Source organism: Mya arenaria, chromosome 5 (genome assembly GCF_026914265.1).
Source record: "Mya arenaria isolate MELC-2E11 chromosome 5, ASM2691426v1".
NCBI lineage: Eukaryota > Metazoa > Mollusca > Bivalvia > Myida > Myidae > Mya > Mya arenaria.
The window spans coordinates 17,971,817-17,996,867 of NC_069126.1; the positions used below are offsets into that span (position 1 = coordinate 17,971,817).

The 25,051-nt window shown below is 33.5% G+C and overlaps 1 protein-coding gene across 6 annotated transcripts in view; it reads right to left on the reverse strand.

Annotated features, from left to right (window-relative positions):
* Window positions 1-2,329: 2,329 nt before the first annotated feature.
* LOC128234467 (fibrillin-3-like) overlaps window positions 2,330-25,051 on the reverse strand; it is a 36,224-nt gene continuing 13,502 nt past the window's right edge. For 4 of the 6 annotated variants that reach the window (XM_052948723.1, XM_052948722.1, XM_052948724.1 and 1 more), the window contains 20 exons: window positions 24,683-24,805; window positions 23,526-23,648; window positions 22,691-22,813; window positions 22,006-22,128; window positions 20,761-20,883; window positions 20,192-20,314; window positions 19,092-19,214; window positions 18,616-18,738; window positions 18,025-18,147; window positions 17,717-17,839; window positions 17,148-17,270; window positions 16,052-16,174; window positions 15,577-15,699; window positions 14,990-15,112; window positions 12,514-12,636; window positions 11,937-12,059; window positions 11,422-11,544; window positions 9,885-9,987; window positions 9,658-9,710; window positions 2,330-4,115 (listed from right to left, as the gene is read on the reverse strand). In XM_052948723.1, coding sequence (XP_052804683.1) covers window positions 3,940-4,115; window positions 9,658-9,710; window positions 9,885-9,987; window positions 11,422-11,544; window positions 11,937-12,059; window positions 12,514-12,636; window positions 14,990-15,112; window positions 15,577-15,699; window positions 16,052-16,174; window positions 17,148-17,270; window positions 17,717-17,839; window positions 18,025-18,147; window positions 18,616-18,738; window positions 19,092-19,214; window positions 20,192-20,314; window positions 20,761-20,883; window positions 22,006-22,128; window positions 22,691-22,813; window positions 23,526-23,648; window positions 24,683-24,805 — 2,423 coding nt within the window. In that variant the 3' untranslated portion in view covers window positions 2,330-3,939. The remainder of the gene's footprint in view (window positions 4,116-9,657; window positions 9,711-9,884; window positions 9,988-11,421; window positions 11,545-11,936; window positions 12,060-12,513; window positions 12,637-14,989; window positions 15,113-15,576; window positions 15,700-16,051; window positions 16,175-17,147; window positions 17,271-17,716; window positions 17,840-18,024; window positions 18,148-18,615; window positions 18,739-19,091; window positions 19,215-20,191; window positions 20,315-20,760; window positions 20,884-22,005; window positions 22,129-22,690; window positions 22,814-23,525; window positions 23,649-24,682; window positions 24,806-25,051) is intronic. The other 2 variants (XM_052948721.1, XM_052948725.1) reach the window with 2 other exon arrangements.

The following is a 25,051-nucleotide window of genomic DNA, read 5'->3' on the forward strand; positions in this document are numbered from 1 at the left end:
AATTGTTTTATTCCTTTAACATACCTTGAGCCAACTGAAATTGCCTGAAATTTGTCAAAATGTTACTTTCTTTCTCAAAAGTGGTCTTAACAACTTCAGGATTTTTATCACAGACACGAAGAGTATTGTCATCTGCATAATTATAAAAAGCTGTATTATTGATAAAGTAGAAGATGTCGTTTAGGGAGATGTTGAAAACTAAAGGCCCTAATATTGATCCTTGTGGATGGAGTACCACTCAATGATCGTTTGACCAAGTTTGACACGTTGGTTTCTGTTTGTTAGATAGCTGTGCATAAGTTAACATCCTTGCGCTGAGAGACCGTATGCATTAAGCTGATCTAAGATGAGATCATGAGGCAGGCAGTCGAATGCTTTTGAGAGGTTCATTAGAACTGCGCCTACATATTTGTTCTGGAAAGCATGCAAATGTTATCAAAATGACTAATCAGTTGCTCACTTATGACCCGTTCATATAATTTGGGCATTGATGGTAAAATACTGACTGGTCTGTAGTTCTTTTTAATATAGGGGTCATCTTTCTTGAATATAGGGGTAACTTGTGCTACCTTAAGATTATGTGGAAATGATACTTGGTTACTAATTTCATTGGCCATGTTTCGGATGGGAACCTGTAAAGTATCTTTGCCAGCAATGATGATTTTGGGAGGAATCAGATCTATACCAGTTGTTTTTTTTGGGATTAAACCTGGCATTGTATTTTCCAATATCTTTATCGGTGACCGGGGAAAAGTGAAAGTCAAGTAACATTTGGCAGTTTTCCTTTATTTTGTCAAGACTAGGGTGTTTATCTTTAACCTGAGTTCCAGATATTCCAATATTTTCGGTTATATTAATGTAAAAAATAAACGTTCATTAAACCGACGTTTTTTGTTCGGTAACATCAGGAAGGCTCTGGCAACTGTTCATAAAGGATTGTCCAAACTAAAAACGTAAAACAAACTTAATAAGACAGATACCATCCAAATGATACGTTCGGTGTGATTCATAAACGGTTGCAACTTTTTGAGTTGCCTATATTAATTACATTGTACACGAGGCTAATAGTCGAATGAAATCTTTATTCACCTAGTCAATGAGAAATTATACAATGCCACAGATCAACAGATAATATACTTATATTAATACCTTTAAAAACATTTTTATATAGATAAAATAATTTTTTCTTCCAAATTATTCATATTCGACAATAAACGCCCATACTCTTTTGCGGATACCGAAGATACCGTGAGATACCGAATCAGAAAACACAGTGTGTAATACGAATATTGTTTCAAATGCGTCCATATTTAATGCTGAAATCACGCAAAAGTTTAGACGGAAACCTATCAAGAATGGAACAAATAATAATTTATATTGTATTGCTTTGTTTTTTTGAAAATAAGAGTTTTATAATCCATTCCAATTATATATTGAATTGAATTGACACGTGCGCAACAACTGATCAACCACTTGTCACCATGTTGTCAGAAGACTCACATGTTACAAGCTACTTCCACTGCCGGCTAAGTTGTAAGGTATTTTGCTTTTCGACTTGTCGATGCTGGGTAAACCAATGTTGCAAAGCCAGTATCCATTTACAATTTTATTGTGAAGGCTGATTGCAGAGAATATGTGCTGTCACAAACAAGTAGTTGCCACCACTCCTCGTACATCAGAGCTATGATGCTTTGCGTTCAAAACTATTTCAGTCATTCAGAGACCTTTTGCCGTTTACTATAGGTTTGCTTGGAGTCGGCAAAACGTGCTGATTGTGTATAGCCAGTGATAAATATAGAATATCTAGCAATATTTAGGGCAAAAATGAAAACCATTGATAATGTATATTCCTCTCAATCAGGGAAAAATGTTTAATATATCAATTACATGTATGTTTGGATATATGAAAACAAGAAAACATTCAATTGTAAATTTTGAGACATATTTGAAAGCGATCTAGACGTACGGCAAGGTGAATGTCTATCAACTTTTTATTTTCATTGTACATCACTGACTTAAAAGACGTTTTACAAATAAATAACACAAAAAGGATAGATACAGAATTGAACAAAATCTTTTGACTGATGTACGCTGACAATACAGTTATATTTGCTGAATCTGCCGAACAATTACAATGTAGTTGAAATAGGTAAAACTAAGGTCATATATTTCGAAAACGTCATTTTTGTCTTAGGAAGATTAAGAAGATTGAGTTTATTGAGGTCTGCACAAGCCCATTGGTTTATGCCAACCGAAACATAATCTAGTAATTTGGGAATTTTAAGGATTTTAACCCTCCTACGATTTTCATAAAACAAGACAAGTCAAGTGAAGCCTAAGTTTTATTAGCATCTTCAATTAGAACATGGCCGTTACAAAAAAGAATTTGAATGACAACATGCATTGAGTGAAACATAGATATGCAATAAATATTAAAACATTTTTACCTCAGTCAACCACAATTATACGTGGCATATATCTAAACATGTTAATTATATGAAAGTAAGCATTTACGGTATCTGTAGCCAATGATATATACATACGTAGCAATATTATTCAATATTTCCACAAGAAAAGTTGTTAGAATCGATCACATTTGACCAGTACATATAATACCTGGGTATGTTTGTTGTGCGTTCGTCCCTTAAATGAGGACACACTAGCAAAAGGTGATATTCATATTATGTAAATGTAATATTTCATAATACATCTTTTCGGTTTAGATCTTCCGTCCTCAATAATGCTTATATGTGCAAACATTTCAATCTATTAAGTAATATCATTAACTGATTACTATTGATACTAAGTATTTTTCAATCGCAAAATCTAAGAAAATAATACTTTACCAAGCTCAGTTAACAACTGTTTCAAATTAACTGTTCACCCGATAGTGTATTCGCCACCAACGTATTTCATATTAAATACCCTTTACATAAAAGACTCAGGATATAAAACAAATTATACATTCCATAATGTTGTAATATTTGGAGTATATATATATATATATATATATATATATATATATATATATTGTGAAATACGAATCATAAACATGTAAATATTGATTATTAATTGTATATCATTAGTAAGTTATTGAAAGTTATCACTATTAAGATAAAACACAGATTACAAAAAAAACAGAACCAGTATATACACATATTAATCGAAAACTAATTTCTTTTATATGGTTAATAAACACTATTTAAGTAGTATTAGTACTCCTTTTGAATGAATGTGGATGTAATGTAATCCAATATAAGTTATTTTTTAATAAACAATACACTATGAATGGTTATCAAATGAACGCTTAGTAAAATTAAAGAATTACTGAAAATAATATATTCCTGGGTATTAGGAGGTAGCCTTATGATTCTCTCGCGTTAGAATATATAAGCCAAATGGGGTATTTTGCCAAGCATTGCCTGGAGGTAAAGATAAAATGTGTTTGCCTATTTTGTTAGTCTAGACGATTTTATTGATGGCCTCTCGCCACCTTGGGGAAAACAAAATATGTTGATGGGCGCAAGTAGGTCTTAAACATACAATATTTATACAAACATGTATTTGAACCTAGGTTTGAAATAAAGGAAATGTAAAAGTATGCATTTTTTAATTTGAAACCGGTTACTAACATTCAAAATGGCGTCCAAGACAGTCGTCATATTAACGGAAACGTTATACTTCTGATGGACTCCATCTGCTTTAATAAATTGTCTGAACTAATTTTAATGACATTCGATTCAAACCAAAGCAAACAATCAGTATCCGAACATCATTTGGATAGGATAAAAACCAAAATGGTGTCAAGATGGCCGGCAAACCCTAACCCTAACCCTAACCCTACGTTTATTGCTATGTATCTAGTATATGCACTGGCAAAATGTAGAGTGAGTTTGTAGTGGGCTTTCACAGCATCTAAGTTGAGGTTGAGAGGCATGATTAACCGTCGTAAGTGGGATTGTCCATGCCATCTGTTGATAAATCCGTATTATCTTGGCATTTGTCTTGAGCCGCACAATAATCAGCTACGCCAGATAGAGAAGTATAAGGGTTCTCGGTATATTCGCTCATCTGATTCGTATGTGCCCTAAGCCTTTCGAAGGAAACAACACCTCCTAAAATCCAATTATAGAGAGCTTTGAAAATCAACGTTGTAACAATTAGAAAACAAATCCATTTTTTCATTTACTTTTTATATATATCAAATACAAACAATTGATCATTTTAAATCACATAATGAGGATATACGAATAATAAAAACGTTTTTATTATTACACGTGGATGACACCCCACCCCTAACTCCCGAAAATAGTATCTGAATGCCTTTTATTAGTTTATCTTTAATACTGCGCATTACTGCAGCGGACAGGTAAACAGGTGATATAGCGGACGCTCTCTACAATTGTAGTAGTTTTAGTAGTAGTAGTAGTAGTAGTAGTAGTAGTAGTAGTAGTAGTAGTAGTAGTAGTAGTAGTAGTAGTAGTAGTAGTAGTAGTAGTAGTAGTAGTAGTAGTAGTAGTAGTAGTAGTAGTAGTAGTAGTAGTAGTAGTAGTAGTAGTAGTAGTAGTAGTAGTAGTAGTAGTAGTAGTAGTAGTAGTAGTAGTAGTAGTAGTAGTAGTAGTAGTAGTAGTAGTAGTAGTAGTAGTAGTAGTAGTAGTAGTAGTAGTAGTAGTAGTAGTAGTAGTAGTAGTAGTAGTAGTAGTAGTAGTAGTAGTAGTAGTAGTAGTAGTAGTAGTAGTAGTAGTAGTAGTAGTAGTAGTAGTAGTAGTAGTAGTAGTAGTAGTAGTAGTAGTAGTAGTAGTAGTAGTAGTAGTAGTAGTAGTAGTAGTAGTAGTAGTAGTAGAGGTAGTAGTAGTAGTAGTAGTAGTAGTAGTAGTAGTAGTAGTAGTAGTAGTAGTAGTAGTAGTAGTAGTAGTAGTAGCAGCTGCAGCAGCAGCAGCAGCAGCAGCAGCAGCAGTAGTAGTAGTAGTAGTAGTAGTTGTAGTAGTAGTAGTAGTAGTAGTAGTAGTAGTAGTAGTAGTAGTAGTAGTAGTAGTAGTAGTAGTAGTAGTAGTAGTAGTAGTAGTAGTAGTAGTTGTAGTAGTAGTAGTATTAGTAGTAGAAGTAGTAGTAATAGTGGTAGTGGTAGTGGTAGTGGTTGTAGTAGTAGTAGTAGTTGTAGTAGTAGTAGTAGTAGTAGTAGAAGTAGTAGTAATAGTGGTAGTGGTAGTGGTAGTAGTTGTAGTAGTAGTAGTAGTGGTAGTGGTAGTAGCAGTGGCAGTGGTATTGGTAGAGGAAGTGGTAGTGGTAGTGGTAGTGGTAGTGGTAATAGTAGTAGTAGTAGTTGTAGTAGTAGTAGTAGTAGTAGTAGTAGTAGTAGTAGTAGTAGTAGTAGTAGTAGTAGTAGTAGTAGTAGTAGTAGTAGTAGTAGTAGTAGTAGTAGTAGTAGTAGTAGTAGTAGTAGTAGTAGTAGTAGTAGTAGTAGTAGTAGTAGTAGTAGTAGTAGTAGTATTATGCCCCACATTTTTGCTACATAAATTAAACATAAATTTATGTAAAAATGATAATTGTAAATTACACATATTTATTTTATTTGGATAATATGTATATTTTGTTAAATAACTCAGAATTACTTATTTAGATATAGTTTAAGAATAACTATTATGACTAAAACTCCTTTTCGAACTTTGCATGTCTATACATCATGTAAACATATTAATGCCTGCAGCCTGTATAATATTTTTGGCAGTTAATAAATATCTTTTTAGATTCTTAACTTGTTTTTAAGTTTAATAATTTGGCCACCTTAGGCTAAGTGGTTTCCTTTAATTACCTTAATTGATGTCAACCTATCATATATTTTTCTTCAAAACAGTAGCACAATCCCTCAGGATACTCAGCTTCAATTTTAGAATTTTTGTACTGACAAGTTAATGATTTAATGATGCTTATCAAATCTGAGATCTGTATCATATTGTTAAAAACTTAGTATTTAAGATGAAGCCTGTCTCCTGAAAATCATAAAGGACTTGATTTTCAAATAAACTTCATCTTCATTATTCAGCTCAGTCAGTGAAGCTCCCATTTTCGGGAACAATCTCCTCAGCGACCCGACAACTCCCGCGACCTCCTATTTTGACAACTCTCGACAATTTTTATGCCCCACATTTTTGCTACATAAATTAAATATAAATTTATGTAAAAATGATAATTGTAAATTACACATATTTATTTTATTTGGATAATATGTATATTTTGTTAAATAACTCAGAATTACTCATTTAGATATAGTTTAAGAATAACTATTATGACTAAAACTCCTTTTCGAACTTTGCATGTCTATACATCATGTAAACATATTAATGCCTGCAGCCTGTATAATATTTTTGGCAGTTAATAAATATCTTTTTAGATTCTTAACTTGTTTTTAAGTTTAATAATTTGGCCACCTTAGGCTAAGTGGTTTCCTTTAATTACCTTAATTGATGTCAACCTATCATATATTTTTCTTCAAAACAGTAGCACAATCCCTCAGGATACTCAGCTTCAATTTTAGAATTTTTGTACTGACAAGTTAATGATTTAATGATGCTTATCAAATCTGAGATCTGTATCATATTGTTAAAAACTTAGTATTTAAGATGAAGCCTGTGTTCTGAAAATCATAAAGGACTTGATTTTCAAATAAACTTCATCTTCATTATTCAGGTATGTTGTCATTATTTTTATATGTTACTTTTTGTGGTTAACTCAATTTATTTTATCAAAGTACTTTAAAATATAATAGTTTTAATATTTTATGAATTTATTGTTAAAACATTTAGAAGTTATATTCATATAATAAGAAGTTTGAATTATGTGGAAATTATGTTATTCAATTATTTGTCTTAAAATATGAACTCACTTAGAAATGTACAGATGTTATTTCTGTTTGCAAGTATTTATAAAGTTCATTTTATTAAAGTTATTAAACAAACAATTATTAAATTAAACTAATTGTAATATGAAATGTTGTCAACCAGTTAACCTTTCACATGCATTTTTAAAAGCGAGTTGTATGCTAATTTCCCCAAATTAGTTTAAGTATTTGTAACATCTATTTGTACTTTGTGTTTATTGATATATATATATATGTGTGTGTTTGCTTTCAAAATAGATAAAGGACTTGATTTTCAAATAAACTTCATCTTCATTATTCAGCTCATTCAGTGAAGCTCCCATTTTCGGGAACAATCTCCTCAGCGACCCGACAACTCCCGCGACCTCCTATTTGACATACTCTCGACAGCCGCACTAAGCGCGTCCCGACCGGCATAAAATTAGTAGTAGTAGTAGTAGTAGTAGTAGTAGTAGTAGTAGTAGTAGTAGTAGTAGTAGTAGTAGTAGTGGTAGTGGTAGTGGTAGTAGTAGTAGTAGTAGTAGTAGTAGTAGTAGTAGTAGTAGTAGTAGTAGTAGTAGTAGTGGTAGTGGTAGTGGTAGTAGTAGTGGTAGCAGTAGCGGTAGTGGTGATGATAATAAGGTTTCAGGCATTTGGGGAAGTGCCATGTATTTAAATGACATTTTCACTCAGGAAAGACAGTTAATGTATATCCGACTTTCATCAAATAATGTTCACTTTATGGACTCGATACTAAGCAATTATAAACATTATAGAGTATGTGACTGGATATTGATAGTCTAACAGGTATTTGTCTTTATTGTACCATAGATGTTAAGATTTTTTTTGGGCACCATTGCATATTTATGGTGATCGAAACATTTGGTATTCAATTACAAATTTCATCGGGACAATACATTTTTATTTTACTCGTATATGTATTTCAAGTGATTTTACTATTAGTATATATCAATCATTCGAAAGTTCACAAAGTATGATTAGTACGTTTCAACATGTATGATTGTTCAACTATATACATATTTAACAATAGTAATAAAAACGATTGCTTATTTTTTGTTAATGCAGTAATGTGTGTGTTACTTGCAGGTTTTACAACTGGGATGTACAATCACATTTGTCTAATATGACGGACATTATACATATTTGTTGAAGTACATTTTTTGCAGCATGAAATGATTTTGTTTCTGGTGATATTAAAGATTATTGTTGCTTATATCTACGCACATACCAACATTATGTTACTTTTTCTTATATTAAGAGCTATTCAGCTAGTTTTTGAATTGATGAGCGAGACAATTGTATCACCTGGAAAAAGGTCCACCAAAAACATGTTGAATAAGAAGTAATTACGAACAACTTGGAAAATATCTTCTGCAACAGGTTGTGTGCGCTTTTTGAAAACCTTCAAATCAAGGAAATATCATACTTGATCAAAGCTTGGACATACCATGGAAAACAGAGATAACATGTTTTTAAGCAATGGAACAATGGGGATTGTACTTGCAGTCCTTTTATTTACGAACCGAATCCAAATACTTCGAGGGTCCTTATATCTTGTTTTGTTGTGTTTTGACAGTCGTCAAACCTTTGACCGCTTATGACACGATGACCTACTTTATAAACTTTTAAATTTGAAGGGAGATAACAATTTACCGGTCACAACTAGTATCGACAACAATAAACGTGTTAGTGGCCTTGATGATTATTCTCATCAATGCTTAGATCAATGTGCGCTAGCATAGTCTTCGGTCTGCGGAACTTCCGGCACTATAGGGGACCCACCAAAGGGGTAAAAAAAATTAAATTATGCACATTCTCTACATTGATGGCCTCATTGAAAAACTAGAGGGTAAAGTTCGCAATTACTGCAATGCATATTCTATTTATTGAACCCATTATTGAGTATAAATCATGTTTCTAGGTCAACTATGCCGGTGACCTTGCAAAAGAAAAGTTCGCAAACTGACTGTTTCGTTACATACACTAGGATAACCAGAAAAGCGGGGTAACCAGACATTTATAGAAATACTTGTATTGTATATGAGCTCTGGTGCCGTTTTCTATATCAAGCTAAGATCGAACTTAGATAAAAGCCTTATTAAAAATTCCAGTCAAATCTAAGACAATTACAACAATGTAGTAGTAATATAATTATGTTTTTATCCTATTCACATCCTTATTTGTCACCTTTCTTACAAAATACTTTTTTTTTGATGTATTAAATAATTTGGACACAGTATTTGATGATAGTCACAATTTGATTTTAAAACAATTTCAAATTTTACCAATTGTTTTGTTTTTTGTATATATTACCATTACTGTTTTTTGTAATGTGATGTTTTGCATATATAAAATACCATTTGTACTATTTATATAACATACATGTCATTGTTAATATGTATTCACACAAATAAACTTGATAATTATATTTCACTGATAGCATTTGTAAGTATTTGTGCATTTGTATTACTACCTATGACTGCATTCTTTATTTCTAGGGGATCGTTTTTATGTAACATGTTAGGGTTGTTATTATTCTACATTACACCAGCTATGCTATTAGGCAGCTGACTTCACGCCCATATACCTTTATCGTATTGTATTTTAACAAATCACTGACAATTATCATCTTATTTCCCAATGATATACCGACCAGGTCCCTGCAATCGATATATTATTACAAACATTTATGTGTGCCATAACTTGTAATATTTGAAGTACATATCCAGTAAATGAACACTGATATTGAAGTGTTATAGTGATAAGAAATGATCTTATACCATTGTTATAAGAGACCCGATGGTCCGTCTTTGTCCCAAGCTTTGATCGGCATCTGTTAAGAAAGTGTGTTTATCAATTTGCTACAAATACTTTTGTGACAAAGCACAAATACTTTAGTAAAAAGTACTGGTCATGCAAGATAACGTTTGTGTTTCATTTAAGACGCTGACAACGACATACACAATTATTAAACAAACGCAATGAAAGAGTTGTAAGTTTCCGTTACCTCCTTATTGCAAGAAAAACAATGACAGCCACCACAACAGCAACTATTGTTCCGGATGAAGTAAGTGAAGCGGTCAACGCCATACCGGTAGGACTTGTCATCTCTGAAAACAAATCCATCATGCCTTCAATTATGTTTGATTGTAATCGTTGTTCTTAAGGTTTTATCTTTATGTACATGTTTTGTTAGTGCGTTGTATTCAGTATTAGTATTGTATAATTTGTGATTCCCATTTATTTCATAGCTTTGCTCAATTAACAACGTTATTTTTCAGATAAATTGCACAAGGATCTGCATAGGGATTGTAATTTAGACTTTACTACATTATAATAACGTTTGTTAGTTTTTTCACCTCTTTTTTGCATTCATTGTAGAGTTAGTGTTGACAATGATATATTGAATTTTACCAGACAAAAAGTTAGCCGAAGTCCACCTTTTCAATATAAGTAGTGTCTATGGCTTCAGAACTGACTTACACTTGTCAAAGATATTCTAAGTACTGAGTACAATAGTAGCTCTTGCATTCGATTCAGGAGCGCATTTCGGCGCAGTGTTCTTAATACAATCGACTTTAGCATTTTCAATCGGTGGGAGTGGATTAAGCAGCAGAGAGAACTTGAGCGGCTCGAAAGTTTGAGATCTTGGAAATATTAAGGAAAACTTAATTGTTTCTCATTGGTCGACATACAATATATATTGCGTCGTTTTTAAACTTTTGTCTTTTAATACTCCCGAGATAATTTAACTCCACCCTATATGTTATTCAATATCTCCTCGTGGCAATTTGTAGCAGAGTTAACATTGTCATGTTTGTCAACACAAATAACCGCCTCTGTTAAATGGTCAGACTTAAATTGTTTATTTGACAAAAAAACCTTTTAAACTGTTTTGAATGCGTCACACGATTGACCCACGCACTCGTTTTGGTTATCGTCGCGCGTCGGATACCAGCAAAATGTGCATTTAAGGTCAACCGGGACCCATCATGGTACTGAAAACCGACGCGTGACCATAACCATAACGAGTGCGTTATAGCGGTTCAAAAATGACCTCTTTTCTCACTCTACATACAGGATACAAGGTTAAAGTGTAATATACACATTTCAAATTGCGATTAAACTGATAAACAACTGTGTCGATCATGGTTTATACGCATTTAATAACAAAATAACAAGATTTCCAAATTCCGAACCACTAGTCTTTTCGTTACTACAGTATCAATTCTTTGTGATATGTGACGATAAAGGACCATATGAAAGGGAAATAAATATAAAGGTAATACATAGACTATATTCGTTGTAGAGCATTTACATGAGTTTAAGGCTTTCTTTACTTGTAATTCAATAAGTATTTTCTGGCGAAAATAATCCGCAGATGCTCTTTACTGGGAAAGCAAACTACAATGTTCTTATTAATTAATCAAAATGATACCAAAAATCGTGAATGATATTACGATATGCAGACCTTCCTAGAGGCTGGATGAACCAAAATATTCATCATAGTAAGAAGAATGCCAAATGGGAGTTTTCAAACTTACCTGAACAAGTGCGATTGTTTGTGTTCAAGGAATATCCTGTCTTACAGGAACAGCTATACGCCCCTTCTTCGTTTGCACAGAGGTGATCACACAAGTGCGTCTCGTCATTGCATTCATCATCATCTATTATAATAAATGACAATGTTCTTATAATGATAAGGGTGACGATTTTACTCAATACATGCCTATATGATTAATTTTGCAATTATTGATAAATGATTTTTATATGCGTGCGCTGTCTGTTGTGTGTGCCTCGTTAAGTATCTATTGGGTTTTAGCCATGTGTACTTTAACCGGTTATTCTTTCTGGCTACTTTGCTTGTTCACCTAGTTGTCATTGTACATGTAGTATCAATAGTTAAAATAGCAGACGATAACAGATTGTATTAATTAAAGTAAACGCGCTTATTAACATTTGTTTTGACAGTCTTGATGGCAAAAGATCGAAAATGTTTATTTTACAGGTTTTATCACATATCAGCTACGTTTAACCCACTAATTCAAAGATACACAACCGTAACATGTTCTGCTGTCATTCGCCAATGTAAAACCGCTTGTACAGGAGCAGCTGAATGAACCTTGTGTGTTGGTACATGTGTGGTTGCATCTCGCTGTGCCAAAACTACACTCGTCTATATCTGGAAAGAAGATAATGAATATGCTGGTAAGATGATAGATATGTAATCTGTCTGGTACACAAGCAAACATGCTTTTCAAAATACAATGCATGGCAAGTATTGCAAACGCTCACTTTAGCAAAAATAGTCATTACAATGTACCTCGTTTTTAGGACTTCCAATTATAAAATATTCGATATTTATATTAGAGGCGTTAGCTCCAGATTGTTGTAATGCCCTATATTTTTTAACTGAGTAAAAATGCCTTGCACTTAGCCGGCCTATTATCAACTTCAAGAGTGTTTGGTTTTCAAGTGTAAATGAAATAATATGTATACGTGCTGAGGACATTTGATGATCCTGATACAGTCTTGGGCATTTACACTTTATCAAAATGTAAACCTAAGACTATGTTTAGCTGGCAACCTTAGTAAAATATATCTAAACAAGTTTGTCATACTAATTGAGAACACACCAAAACATGATCTGTCATCATTCGCTAAAGTATAGCCGTTTCCACATGAGCACTTAAATAAACCTTGTGTGTTTGTACACGTTTGATTACATCTCGCTGTTCCGAAACTACACTCGTCAATGTCTGTAATGCAAAGTACATATATGGTAAGATCACGTGCATAGAAGTAGAGGAATAATTCACATTTTATGATAAAGTTACCCGAGCAATCATGGCTTTTGAATACTCCCTTGTTATCTGTTTTCGCATATTTTTTTCCACATAACCGATTCCGCCGAGTTCAATTTCACCTTATTGCTAGAGCGTTTAAAGTATGTTCTAGTGCTTGTACAAGCATGGGTTTTAAACCAATTCTTAGTGAATAGTCCTTATTGTGTATAAACACTCATAGACTTTGGATGTTTCCTTTGCCATTGGTAACGACCTTTATTATTATAACATTTTTTCATTGTTTTCAGTCAATCCTATCTCGAACATTACGGTAGGGTTGAAACCGTGAGATATCAAGCTCAAGACACTGGCTTGCCTTTTTTAAATGATATTACAGGAAAACACCTCGCTTGTCTAGGTACCGAACAGATAGATTAAATAAATAAATGTATTTTCTTACATTGCACTCAAAATGCCTAATGTATTACAAATTAAAGAGGAGGAATTATACACTCGTTTGAAATCAAACTCCGGTATTGGAAATCTATAAATAATAATTCATCATTTATTGCTTTTTCAACGATATGGGTACCGATATTGCATTATCGAGTGAACTGGAATTCAGCACAAAATTTTATGTTTTGCTCTGAAACGTGCAGGAAGTATATCAGATATACTATATGTGAAGTTTCTATTTTGTATGTGCAATGCTTTTTAAAGGATGACCAAAGTTTTAGATTAACCCTCGTTTATGCGTAAATGATCAATTATTGATACATGTTGCATATGATATTCAGTACTCATGTGTTAATTTAAACTCCCGGTGGGCTTAAATTTCACTGACTGTTCATAAGGCAATAATCCAGGATCTGTTAATATCTGTATTTAGATAATTGCTTTATCTATATGTGCTGTTCTGTATGATGTGTGTTTCTCGATTAGTTTTGGTCTTGCCTTAGTTTTTAATCTTTAAAAAACACGTTGATCGACATAAGGTTGTCCCTATAGTTTACATTTTATTATTATAACTTTACTTTGACTCATAAAACTGGTTAAAAAGTGATGTTAAAGCTGCACTTACACAGATGGAACGTTTTTACAACTTTTTCTATTTTTTGTCCTGGAACGATCCAATTTATGCGAAAATGCATGTAAACCAGTCATATAAAGACTGCTGCTAAAAATAGATCGCATATTTTTGTATTTAAGTTAAAAAAATATTGTTTTATGCATTTTTCTTCAACCGTTAGCAACGGTTATAGCAATAAAACATTATTTTTCGAACGGAAATATTTAAATATGCGATCAGATCTTTTGTCAACAGTCTTTTATCACTGGTTTGCAGATATTTTACGCAAACATATGCTTATTCCAAGACAAAAAATAAAATAAGTACATCTGTGACAGTACAGCTTTAACTTGCCGGATTATTTAAATACTCGTGTTATTAGTCTTCACCGTTACACATTTGAAACGTGTTATCCAGTTTTGCAAATAATTTCAAAAACAAAATAAGCAACTAACTAAAACACTCATTCAGAGCTACACAACTGTAATGACCCTCGTCAATATTAATTCATCTCTGTTAAGTTCATCATTCCAATCTTTAGCTACTAAGTGGTCAAAATGCAATAGCGTTTATTTTCATGTGAGATTCATAACCGTTACCGTTACCGTTACCGACAGGTTCGATTAGATATTATGAGAATAGATGGAACAGTTAACCGCTTAAGCATATGCTTAGAATGGCCCTAAGACTTGAATACTAATTATCAAAGGATCTGCCTTTTGCTTAACTCATACGTTACTTGGTACCATCGAAGATCGATCGGCTACGGCTAAGGTAAAACGCTAATGGCTATTTTAAGTACTGTCCAGAAATAAGTTGATTACCTTGTTTACTAAAATCCTATTAAAGGGGTTTGGTCTAGTTGATTTAGACGTCACTGAAACTATTGATTGACAAACTGCTTTTTGGGGCGATAGCCAGTAAAAAACTTTGGTTATTGTCACGTGAGATTAAATGTATCACATGATTTCGTTTAACTATTAACGGGAATTATAAAATACTTCTGAATAGGCAACTACAATTGGGGCCAATTAGGGAGTATAAAACCTTAGTTTGGGATTTCGAGAAGTATTCTGTTTTCTGGTTAGGATTCTGATAGTCGAGAATGTAATTGGGTTCAAATCTTCAGGTCTACGAACCGAGTCTAGGCAGTCTGCCAGGTTAACATCTGAGAGTCAGCTTTGCTCTCGTTTAGTAGAACAAGTAAAAAGACACTTAATAAATAAAAAAAAAGGTTTGGAGTGAGGAACAACGAACCGTAACATTTTCTGTCATCACTTGCTAAAGTATAGCCGCTTCTACAGGAGCATCTGAATGACCCTTGTGTGTTGGTACATGTGTGGTTACAGCTCGCTGTGCCGGAACTACACTCGTCAATGTCTGGAAAGAAATGTACGCATATGGTTTCCCTAAGACGATTATATGATGCGATTATAAATATTGTATAATGGGGTGCCCGAGCAATCATTTTTTATGATGTTCATTTGACATATTGTGCCTACCTTTTAGATTATCATTACCTCATTAATCATGTGCCGTCGAATTGATAACAAAATTTAAAATAGTAAGGCAAAACACTTCATTGACCCTAGAATGCTTCCATCGAACATTTTAAACATGCAGGTAAATTGAAATAGTACCAATTATATTGCGTGGCAGCCGACGAGGAATAACATTATTTTTGACAAATTGTGTATGAGGAATATGAAGCCTCTTCAAGACAATTAACCCAAGCGGAGACAATCCGATAGTAGTTTTAACGTTTTTTTTATTTAAACTGCGTTGATCCTAAAATAGCAACTCAGTCTTCATGTTTAAAAGCATAAAAGTATTCTAATACCTACCTAAACATCTTTTAAGGTCGCTCGATAAACTATAACCGCTTTTACAAGAACATGTGAATGACCCTTGTGTGTTGGTACATGTGTGATTACATCCCGCTGTGCCGGAACTACACTCGTTAACGTCTGTAATAGGATATTCGTATATTGTTAGATATTTGTAGGTAAATGTTAGATGTTTAAGTATGTTTTGTTTCCGAATTGATGGCCTGTAGTGCATTTTATAAGTTGGCAATGGTCTAGTCCTTTCTTAAATATTGCATGAACTGTTATGTATACATGTATTGACAATGAATACTGAAAATATTCGTTTATATTATACAAATTAACCTAAAGGGATACACCCAGTAGCGAGTTTGAATAATGGGCATTGCAACACGTTTGTGAATTGCTGGAAAAATGAACCTGCTTCTGTGGATTAAAGAATAGTGCAAACATATTTTATTATCAAATATTTTTGTATTATGTTGGAACAAACCAGAACATGATCTGCCGTCGCTCGATAAACTATAGCCGCTTCTACAGGAACATGTGAATGAGCCAAGTGTGTTAGTACATGTGTGACTACATCTCGCTGTGCCGGAACTACACTCATCAATGTCTGGAATGATACAAACAAATATGGCTAGATGAAAACTGTGTAGATAAAAGTTAAAAATAAACCCATATATGCAGCCATGTTATTTAAGACCACCCAGAACAATGTTTAGTGTATTTTAAAGATAATCAGTTGTGTTTGTATATTTTTATCTGATATTTATCCTGTAATGTGATACAACGAAAAGAAGATATCTCAATTGTATAGCTTATATTAAACAAATAAAACTATTTTTATTTAGTAGCCTTAGCACAATGTCCTACGAGACATTTACCGAGATCACCCAACGTACAAACAACACTTACAGATCACTATATCCATATAGTCCTTATCAACACATTTTAAGTTCAATGGCTATATTTGCCGTTATATGTGAAGCATGGTTCTTACACTGGATGACATGTAATAATGTTATGTATAACTATAAATCAAGAAAAAAAAACATACCCAGACTCTCACCTCAAGCGCAAGTATCGGGGAAATAAAACGGTATTTATAATTAATTGAAACAAGAGTGAGTTATTGGTTTTGCCACATACGTGCTCATAGCTTGTGGCAACATATGGACTATAATACTGTTTAATATGTTAACACAAAGAACGTTCAATATATGGGAGCTATGACATTAGTATAAGCCAGTCAATGAGGATGTCTAAAATAGATGAGCTCAATATTAAAAAACTAAGCTTAATTATGTACCGAAATGTTTTGTAATCGATTAAATACAGAAAATATCTCAGGAGAACTGTTTAAATAATACAAATAAACCTAAAGAGATACACCCCGTAGCGTAATTGAGTGATGTGTTTTGGAACAAATTTTTGCATCGCTACTTAAAAGACATGTAGTGGGGTAAATTTAAAGATTATGCACGGTCAATAGGTTGCAGTCAAGGTAAAACTTATTCTCTCTCTGTTCGACTAGTTTTATGTTAAAAGACAAACTTAGTGTACACTAGATCTGAATAAGAACACACCAGAACATGATCTGCCGTCGCTTGCTAAACTATACCCGCTTCTACAGGAACATGTGTATGAGCCTTGCGTGTTGGTACATATGTGATTACATCTTGCTGTGCCAGAACTACACTCGTCAATTTCTGGACAAGAAAGTAACATACACTTTAAAATGTTTTATAATGTTTTAAAACTAAGATAAATGACGTAATTGAACCCTCATGAAACAGGAATTAATACGTTAACGTTTATCTTTTAGATTGGTACATCTAACGAATGTCACTTAATTTTTATATAGAACAAACACAACCTATCAGAACATGCGACATCGTTTTAAATAATAAATAATCAGCGTATTTAACGTTTTTCTATGAGTGTAGATATTAAAAATCAAACTGCTACATCACAAAACCACCGGATCGAGTGACGACTTCGATAATAATCGTATCCATTTTATCCATATTTCTAAATAACGCCTTATATTCTATTTACTTCTCTTGCATTTATATCCAAATTAAATCCTGTATCTACAAATTATACAATAGTGCCAAATATTGTATAATAATATTTTGATTTTGTTGGAACAAACCTGAACATGTTCTTCCGTCGCTTGATAAACGATAGCCGCTTCTACAGGAACATGTGAATGAGCCTTGTGTGTTCGTACATGTGTGACTACATCTCGCTATACCGGAACTGCACTCGTCAATATCTTGAATGAGAAGTAAGAACATGGTTTGGTCAAGATGTTTTGGTAAACTTTAGAAGAACATTTATATAGCTGTCATGTTATCATCATAGAGCACCCAGAATAATTGAGCTTTGCTCTCGTTTAATAGAACAAGTAAAAAGACACTTAATAAATAATAAAAAGGTTTGGAGTGAGGAACAACGAACCGTAGCATTTTCTGTCATCACTTGCTAAAGTATAGCCGCTTCTACAGTAGCATCTGAATGACCCTTGTGTGTTGGTACATGTGTGGTTACAGCTCGCTGTGCCGGAACTACACTCGTCAATGTCTGGAAAGAAATGTACGCATATGGTTTCCCTAAGACGATTATATGATGCGATTATAAATATTGTATAATGGGGTGCCCGAGCAATCATTTTTTATGATGTTCATTTGACATATTGTGCCTACCTTTTAGATTATCATTTCGTCATTAATCATGTGCCGTCGAAATGATAACAAAATTTAAAATAGTAAGGCAAAACACTTCATTGACCCTAGAATGCTTCCATCGAACATTTTAAACATGCAGGTAAATTGAAATAGTACCAATTATATTGCGTGGCAGCCGACGAGGAATAACATTATTTTTGACAAATTGTGTATGAGGAATATGAAGCCTCTTCAAGACAATTAACCCAAGCGGAGACAATCCGATAGTAGTTTTAACGGATTTTTATTTAAACTGCGTTGATCCTAAAATAGCACTTAGCCTCAGTCTTCATGTTTTAAAGGATTAACGTATTCTAATACCTACCTAAACATCTTTTCAGGTCGCTCGATAAACTATAACCGCTTTTACAAGAGCATGTGAATGACCCTTGTGTGTTGGTACATGTGTGATTACATCCCGCTGTGCCGGAACTACACTCGTTAACGTCTGTAATAGGATATTCGTATATTGTTAGATATTTGTAGGTAAATGTTAGATGTTTAAGTATGTTTTATTTCCGAATTGACGGCCTGTAGTGTATTTTATAAGTTGACAATGGTCTAGTTCTTTCTAAAATATTGCATGAACTGTTATGTATACATGTATTAACAAATAAATACTGAAAATATTCGTTTATATTATACAAATTAACCTAAAGAGATACACCCAGTAGCGAGTTTGAATAATGGGCATTGCAACACGTTTGTGAATTGCTGGAAAAATGAACCTGCTTCTGTGGATTAAAGAATAGTGCAAACATATTTTATTATCAAATATTTTTGTATTATGTTGGAACAAACCAGAACATGATCTGCCGTCGCTCGATAAACTATAGCCGCTTCTACAGGAACATGTGAATGAGCCAAGTGTGTTAGTACATGTGTGACTACATCTCGCTGTGCCGGAACTACACTCATCAATGTCTGGAATGATACAAACAAATATGGCTAGATGAAAACTGTGTAGATAAAAGTTAAAAATAAACCCATATATGCAGCCATGTTATTTAAGACCACCCAAAACAATGTTTAGTGTATTTTAAAGATAATCAGTTGTGTTTGTATATTTTTATCTGATATTTATCCTGTAATGTGATACAACGAAAAGAAGATATCTTAATTGTATAGCTTATATTAAACAAATAAAATTATTTTTTTATTTAGTAGCCTTAGCACAATGTCCTACGAGACATTTACCGAGATCACCCAACGTACAAACAAAACTTACAGACTATAAAATCACTATATAGTCGTTATCAACACATTTTAAGTTCAATGGCTATATTTGCCGTTATATGTGAAGCATGGTTCTTACACTGGATGACATGTAATAATGTTATGTATAACTATAAATCAATAAAAATACCATACCCAGACTCTCACCTCAAGCGCAAGTATCGGGGAAATAAAACGGTATTTATAATTAATTGAAACAAGAGTTAGTTATCGGTTTTGCCACATACGTGCTCATAGCTTGTGGCAACATATGGACTATAATACTGTTTAAGATGTTAACACAATGAACGTTCAATATATTGGAGCTATGACATTAGTATAAGCCAGTCAATGAGGATGTCTAAAATAGATGAGCTCAATATTAAAGAAACTAAGCTTAATTATGTACCGAAATGTTTTGTAATCGATTAAATACAGAAAATATCTCAGGAGAACTGTTTAAATAATACAAATAAACCTAAAGAGATACACCCCGTAGCGTAATTGAGTGATGTGTTTTGGAACAAATTTTTGCATCGCTACTTAAAAGACATGTAGTGGGGTAAATTTAAAGATTATGCACGGTCAATAGGTTGCAGTCAAGGTAAAACTTATTCTCTCTCTGTTCGACTAGTTCTATGTTAAAAGACAAACTTAGTGTACAATAGATCTGAATAAGAACACACCAGAACATGATCTGCCGTCGCTTGCTAAACTATACCCGCTTCTACAGGAACATGTGTATGAGCCTTGCGTGTTGGTACATATGTGATTACATCTTGCTGTGCCAGAACTACACTCGTCAATTTCTGGACAAGAAAGTAACATACACTTTAAACTGTTTTATAATGTTTTAAAACTAAGATAAATGACGTAATTGAACCCTCATGAAACAGGAATTAATACGTTAACGTTTATCTTTTAGATTGGTACATCTAACGAATGTCACTTAATTTTTATATAGAACAAACACAACCTTTCAGAACATGCGACATCGTTTTAAATAATAAATAATCAGCGTATTTAACGTTGTTCTATGAGTGTAGATATTAAAAATCAAACTGCTACATCACAAAACCACCGGATCGAGTGACGACTTCGATAATAATCGTATCCATTTTATCCATATTTCTAAATAACGCCTTATATTCTATTTACTTCTCTTGCATTTATATCCAAATTAAATCCTGTATCTACAAATTATACAATAGTGCCAAATATTGTATAATAATATTTTGATTTTGTTGGAACAAACCTGAACATGTTCTTCCGTCGCTTGATACACGATAGCCGCTTCTACAGGAACATGTGAATGAGCCTTGTGTGTTCGTACATGTGTGACTACATCTCGCTATACCGGAACTGCACTCGTCAATATCTTGAATGAGAAATAAGAACATGGTTTGGTCAAGATGTTTTGGTAAACTTTAGAAGAACATTTATATAGCTGTCATGTTATCATCATAGGGCACCCAGAATAACTGTCTTAGTGTATTTCAAAAGATTTGCACTTGTCTTTGGTATTTTTGTTTCTAATGTATTACCTGTAATGTGATATACGAGCATGAACATGATTTCTAAATTATACATCATATCTATCGATCCCATTGAAATTAAATGTTGCACCAAGTAGCCGAAGCTGTTACGAAACTCGTGTTTAAAGTGGCCAACAGGCAAAACTTATAATGAATTGTCCTTTTTTTTCGAAAAATAAATCTGAGACACGATGATGGTTTAAAGTATTGTTCCATTTCAATTTTGTTTCAATGCGAATTATGGGGACAAGCCCCCCCCCCCCCCCCCTCAAAAAAGAGCACACAATACAAGTCCCAAGAGTTCCTTAAAGAGACCACTAAACGTTCAAACAACACAGACATATGTCGTCATAATGAATAAATGGTCGGTTCAACTGATATGAATAAAGCATTAATCTTGCACTAAATGTAGAGTGTACATATAATTCTACATCAACAAGAAGACCATAGCCGGATGCTACGCTCATCCCAGGCAAAAATGTTGGGGAAATAAAACGGTTTAAATCATAGAAACCAGAGTGAGTTTTCCCACATTCGTATTCATAGTTTCTGGAAATATATGGACTTCGATACTGTATTGTATGTTTACGCAATGAACGGTCAATATGTCAGAGCCATGATATTAGTATAAGCCCGTCAAGGGTGCTGTCTACAAAACAGATGAGCTTATAATTCAGATAATATTTATTTGCATTACTGCATTCTATGTAAAACAAGTACGCCACAAAAGAGATCGCAAACGCTTTGTTTGAGGATTGTTTCAAGAGTGTCAGCCAGAGTGCATTTAAATTAAAAAAAAGTCACTGATTGTGAGAATGAACTCAAATTTGAAGTTCTTTTATTATATAAAATGTGTAACAGTTTTTTATCCACATTTCTTTAAATTAGTACTAGTCCTATGTTAAGAAAGCATTCTTAGTGTACAATAAATCGTAGCAAAATTGTCAAACGAATTGAGTACAAACCTGAACATGTTTTGCCGTTGCTCGATAAAATATAGCCGCTTAAACAGGAACAACTGAAAGATCCTTGTGTGTTGGAGCATGTGTTGTTACATCGCGCTGTGCCGGAACTACATTCGTCTATGTCTTGATTTCAAAGAACAAAAATGGTAAGATTTAAAATATTTTTCAATTCTGTTGCGTGAATTATCATGGCTTTTGGATGTTATCTTGACGCCTGCGTGTGACTATTTCACAAGTGTATTTTCCTCATCAACCAAAAGCCATTGATTTCAGCTTCACATTTAATTTATTGAACAGTCATTGTGTGGGTGCTGAGTAATGAAACCTTAAAGGTTTCGTGGTTTTATTCAAACGTCATTTTCTCAAAGTCACCCAACAATCAATTCTTATTAGAATACTCCTGATAGTCGTTTTTTGCTCATTGAGTATCATATTTAGTGAAATTTATATTTCCGAAACTATGGCAGAGTTAAAACCGTAAATACATAAGGAATAAAACATTGATTCTACCCAAGAATGTTTCCATAGGCAAACCCTTTCATGTCAAAAATTATTGTTAAATAATTCTAATTGCATGTTTCGTTGCATGGCAATCATATATGACAGTAATCTTGCTCTTGGAAAGACACCGTACCAGACGAGTGCACATTTATGGTATCGAACAAATAAATAATAAAGGTTTTACCAGAACAAGTCTTGCCGTCGCTCGATAAGCTATAGCCGCTTCTACAGGAACACGTGAAAGAGCCTTGTGTATTGGTACAAGTGTGATTACATACCGCTGTGCCAGAAGTACACTCGTTAATATCTGGAATGAAAACTAGATTTATTATTAGTGAGTATTAATGTTAGAAGTAAGAACATGGCGGCGAAATTCACCTGGTAAACTGTACTTACCAGATATCTGCGATATATTTATACTCCCTCTAGTCTTTACTGGTCTGAGGCATCACTTTCATTTTTGATTGAAGTTCGTACAGAGCGGAATAACATAGTAACTGAAAGAAAACCATCGGCGAATCTGGTATTTCCAAATGTTGATTGCACGAATTTGGTACTGTTGTGACGTTTTTAATTGAAATACATACTAACATTTCATGAAGTTTGGATGAAATAGTATTATCAAGTGAGTATGTACTTTGAGCTAAAACGGCAAGTCAAATATATTGGCTTATCAAATGTGTAAGCATTCGTCGAAGGGTTTTCTTCAATAACTTGTTTGTTCCCGTTCCTACAAACTTGAAATACAAACGATAAACGCTAGAGCAACTTTAAAAGTGTAGAAATGCAATACTTGGTTGCAGAATAATGAAACTACATACACCATCTAGACTAACGTAACGTCTCCTCCTGATTTATGCTTACGGATGTACAATCATTCGAAACAAGTTCATCATTCAAAATGCAATCAAACTAAAACAAGTATATCAGTTGTGAAACAATCTGTTTTATCCGCATATCACTACTTGTTTTATGTTAAATTGGTAATTTAGGTGTACAGTAAAAGAGTAAGAACAAACCAGAACATGTTCTGCCGTCACTCGCTAAGTTATAGCCACTTCTACAGGAGCATCTGAATGAACCTTGTGTGTTGGTACATGTGTGATTACATCTCGCGGTGCCGGAACTACACTCGTTTATATCTGGACAAGAATGCATCTTTTATAAGGTAAGACCAATTATACAATGAAGCATCAGGGACTAGCAGCCCATACGTTATCATTTTTTCTCCCATCTCAGATAAGTAGATCCGAATATTTAACCAATCTAAAAATTCTTATCTTGCCCACGGGCAAAAATAAAACAAGTACCCGCATAGAACTCCTTTTTAATGGTCATCACATTAAAATTACCTCCCTCGTTAAAGACTGTGGTCTGTAGCATCATAGAAACCTTGTATTGAAGTAATATTTAGAATGCTAATTAATAATTTCTCGCTTCAAATATCACTATAAAAAGGTGTTTACGCACCTTTCAAGAAAGAGTGCAGCACTCTCCTCAGAACTATTTACAGACCGATTTGACTATGAACATAATCAGAATCACTGCGTGCATGCCAATGATAACCACGAAAAATAATTTATCATTACGCATTTATTTTAACTTCGCACAAAAAGAGTTTAAGCGAAAAATATATTTTTACTTTATTTTGTTTTACAGAGGTGGGAGAAAATGCATCTATCATAGCCGCTCGTATAATATAGGTTCATCCCAATCCTCGTAAACCTCGTTTTTGCAAAACATCCTAGGCACAATTCAGGATGAACCTCTCTTAAACTCTCGGCCATGGAAGATACTTATATTTTTTATGTCTAATAGGCATACGTTTAAAGGACAAAAAGATGAGCAATAAAAGGCACTTCATGTCTACATAGAACCAACAGAGACTGCATGTACCTACGACATCATTATCAAAAAATGATCATCAACGACTCCTAGCTTATGCATGTATTTTCTTTAACGCCCTAAACAGTATTTAATTGAGGTATTTGTTTTACTACTTTCGATAAACATTGTATTCCTGTAATACTTTCAGTAAAGGTATCTCTTACATAACCCAATTCCCGTTCATATCTTTATTAATATTAAAACATCGATCAAACCTTAGCAAACAAGATTATAGAAAAGTGCAATAAACACATTTTGTAAACAAGTTTATTAGTTTTTTGGAACAAACCAGAACAAGTTCTGCCGTCGTTCGATAAACTATAGCCGCTTCTACAGGTGCATGTGAATGAGCCTAGTGTGTTGGTACATGTGTGATCACATCTCGCTGCGCTGGAGCTACATTCGTCAATATCTGGAATGCAAACCACGAAAATGATTAGAGCAAAAGCTAGTGCAATCAATATAAGCATTATTTTTTATTTCAATGGCTGCCGTAAGAGTATTTCGAAGACTGTAAGTTGTTTATGGTCTATTATGGTATCGTTATATAATATGCAATGTGACGAAAGGCTACTGAAAATAATTAATGAATTACACCGTATAGATTAAAATTGATTGATTGAAATTAAAGGTGCAAACCCAGTACCATAAAATATTA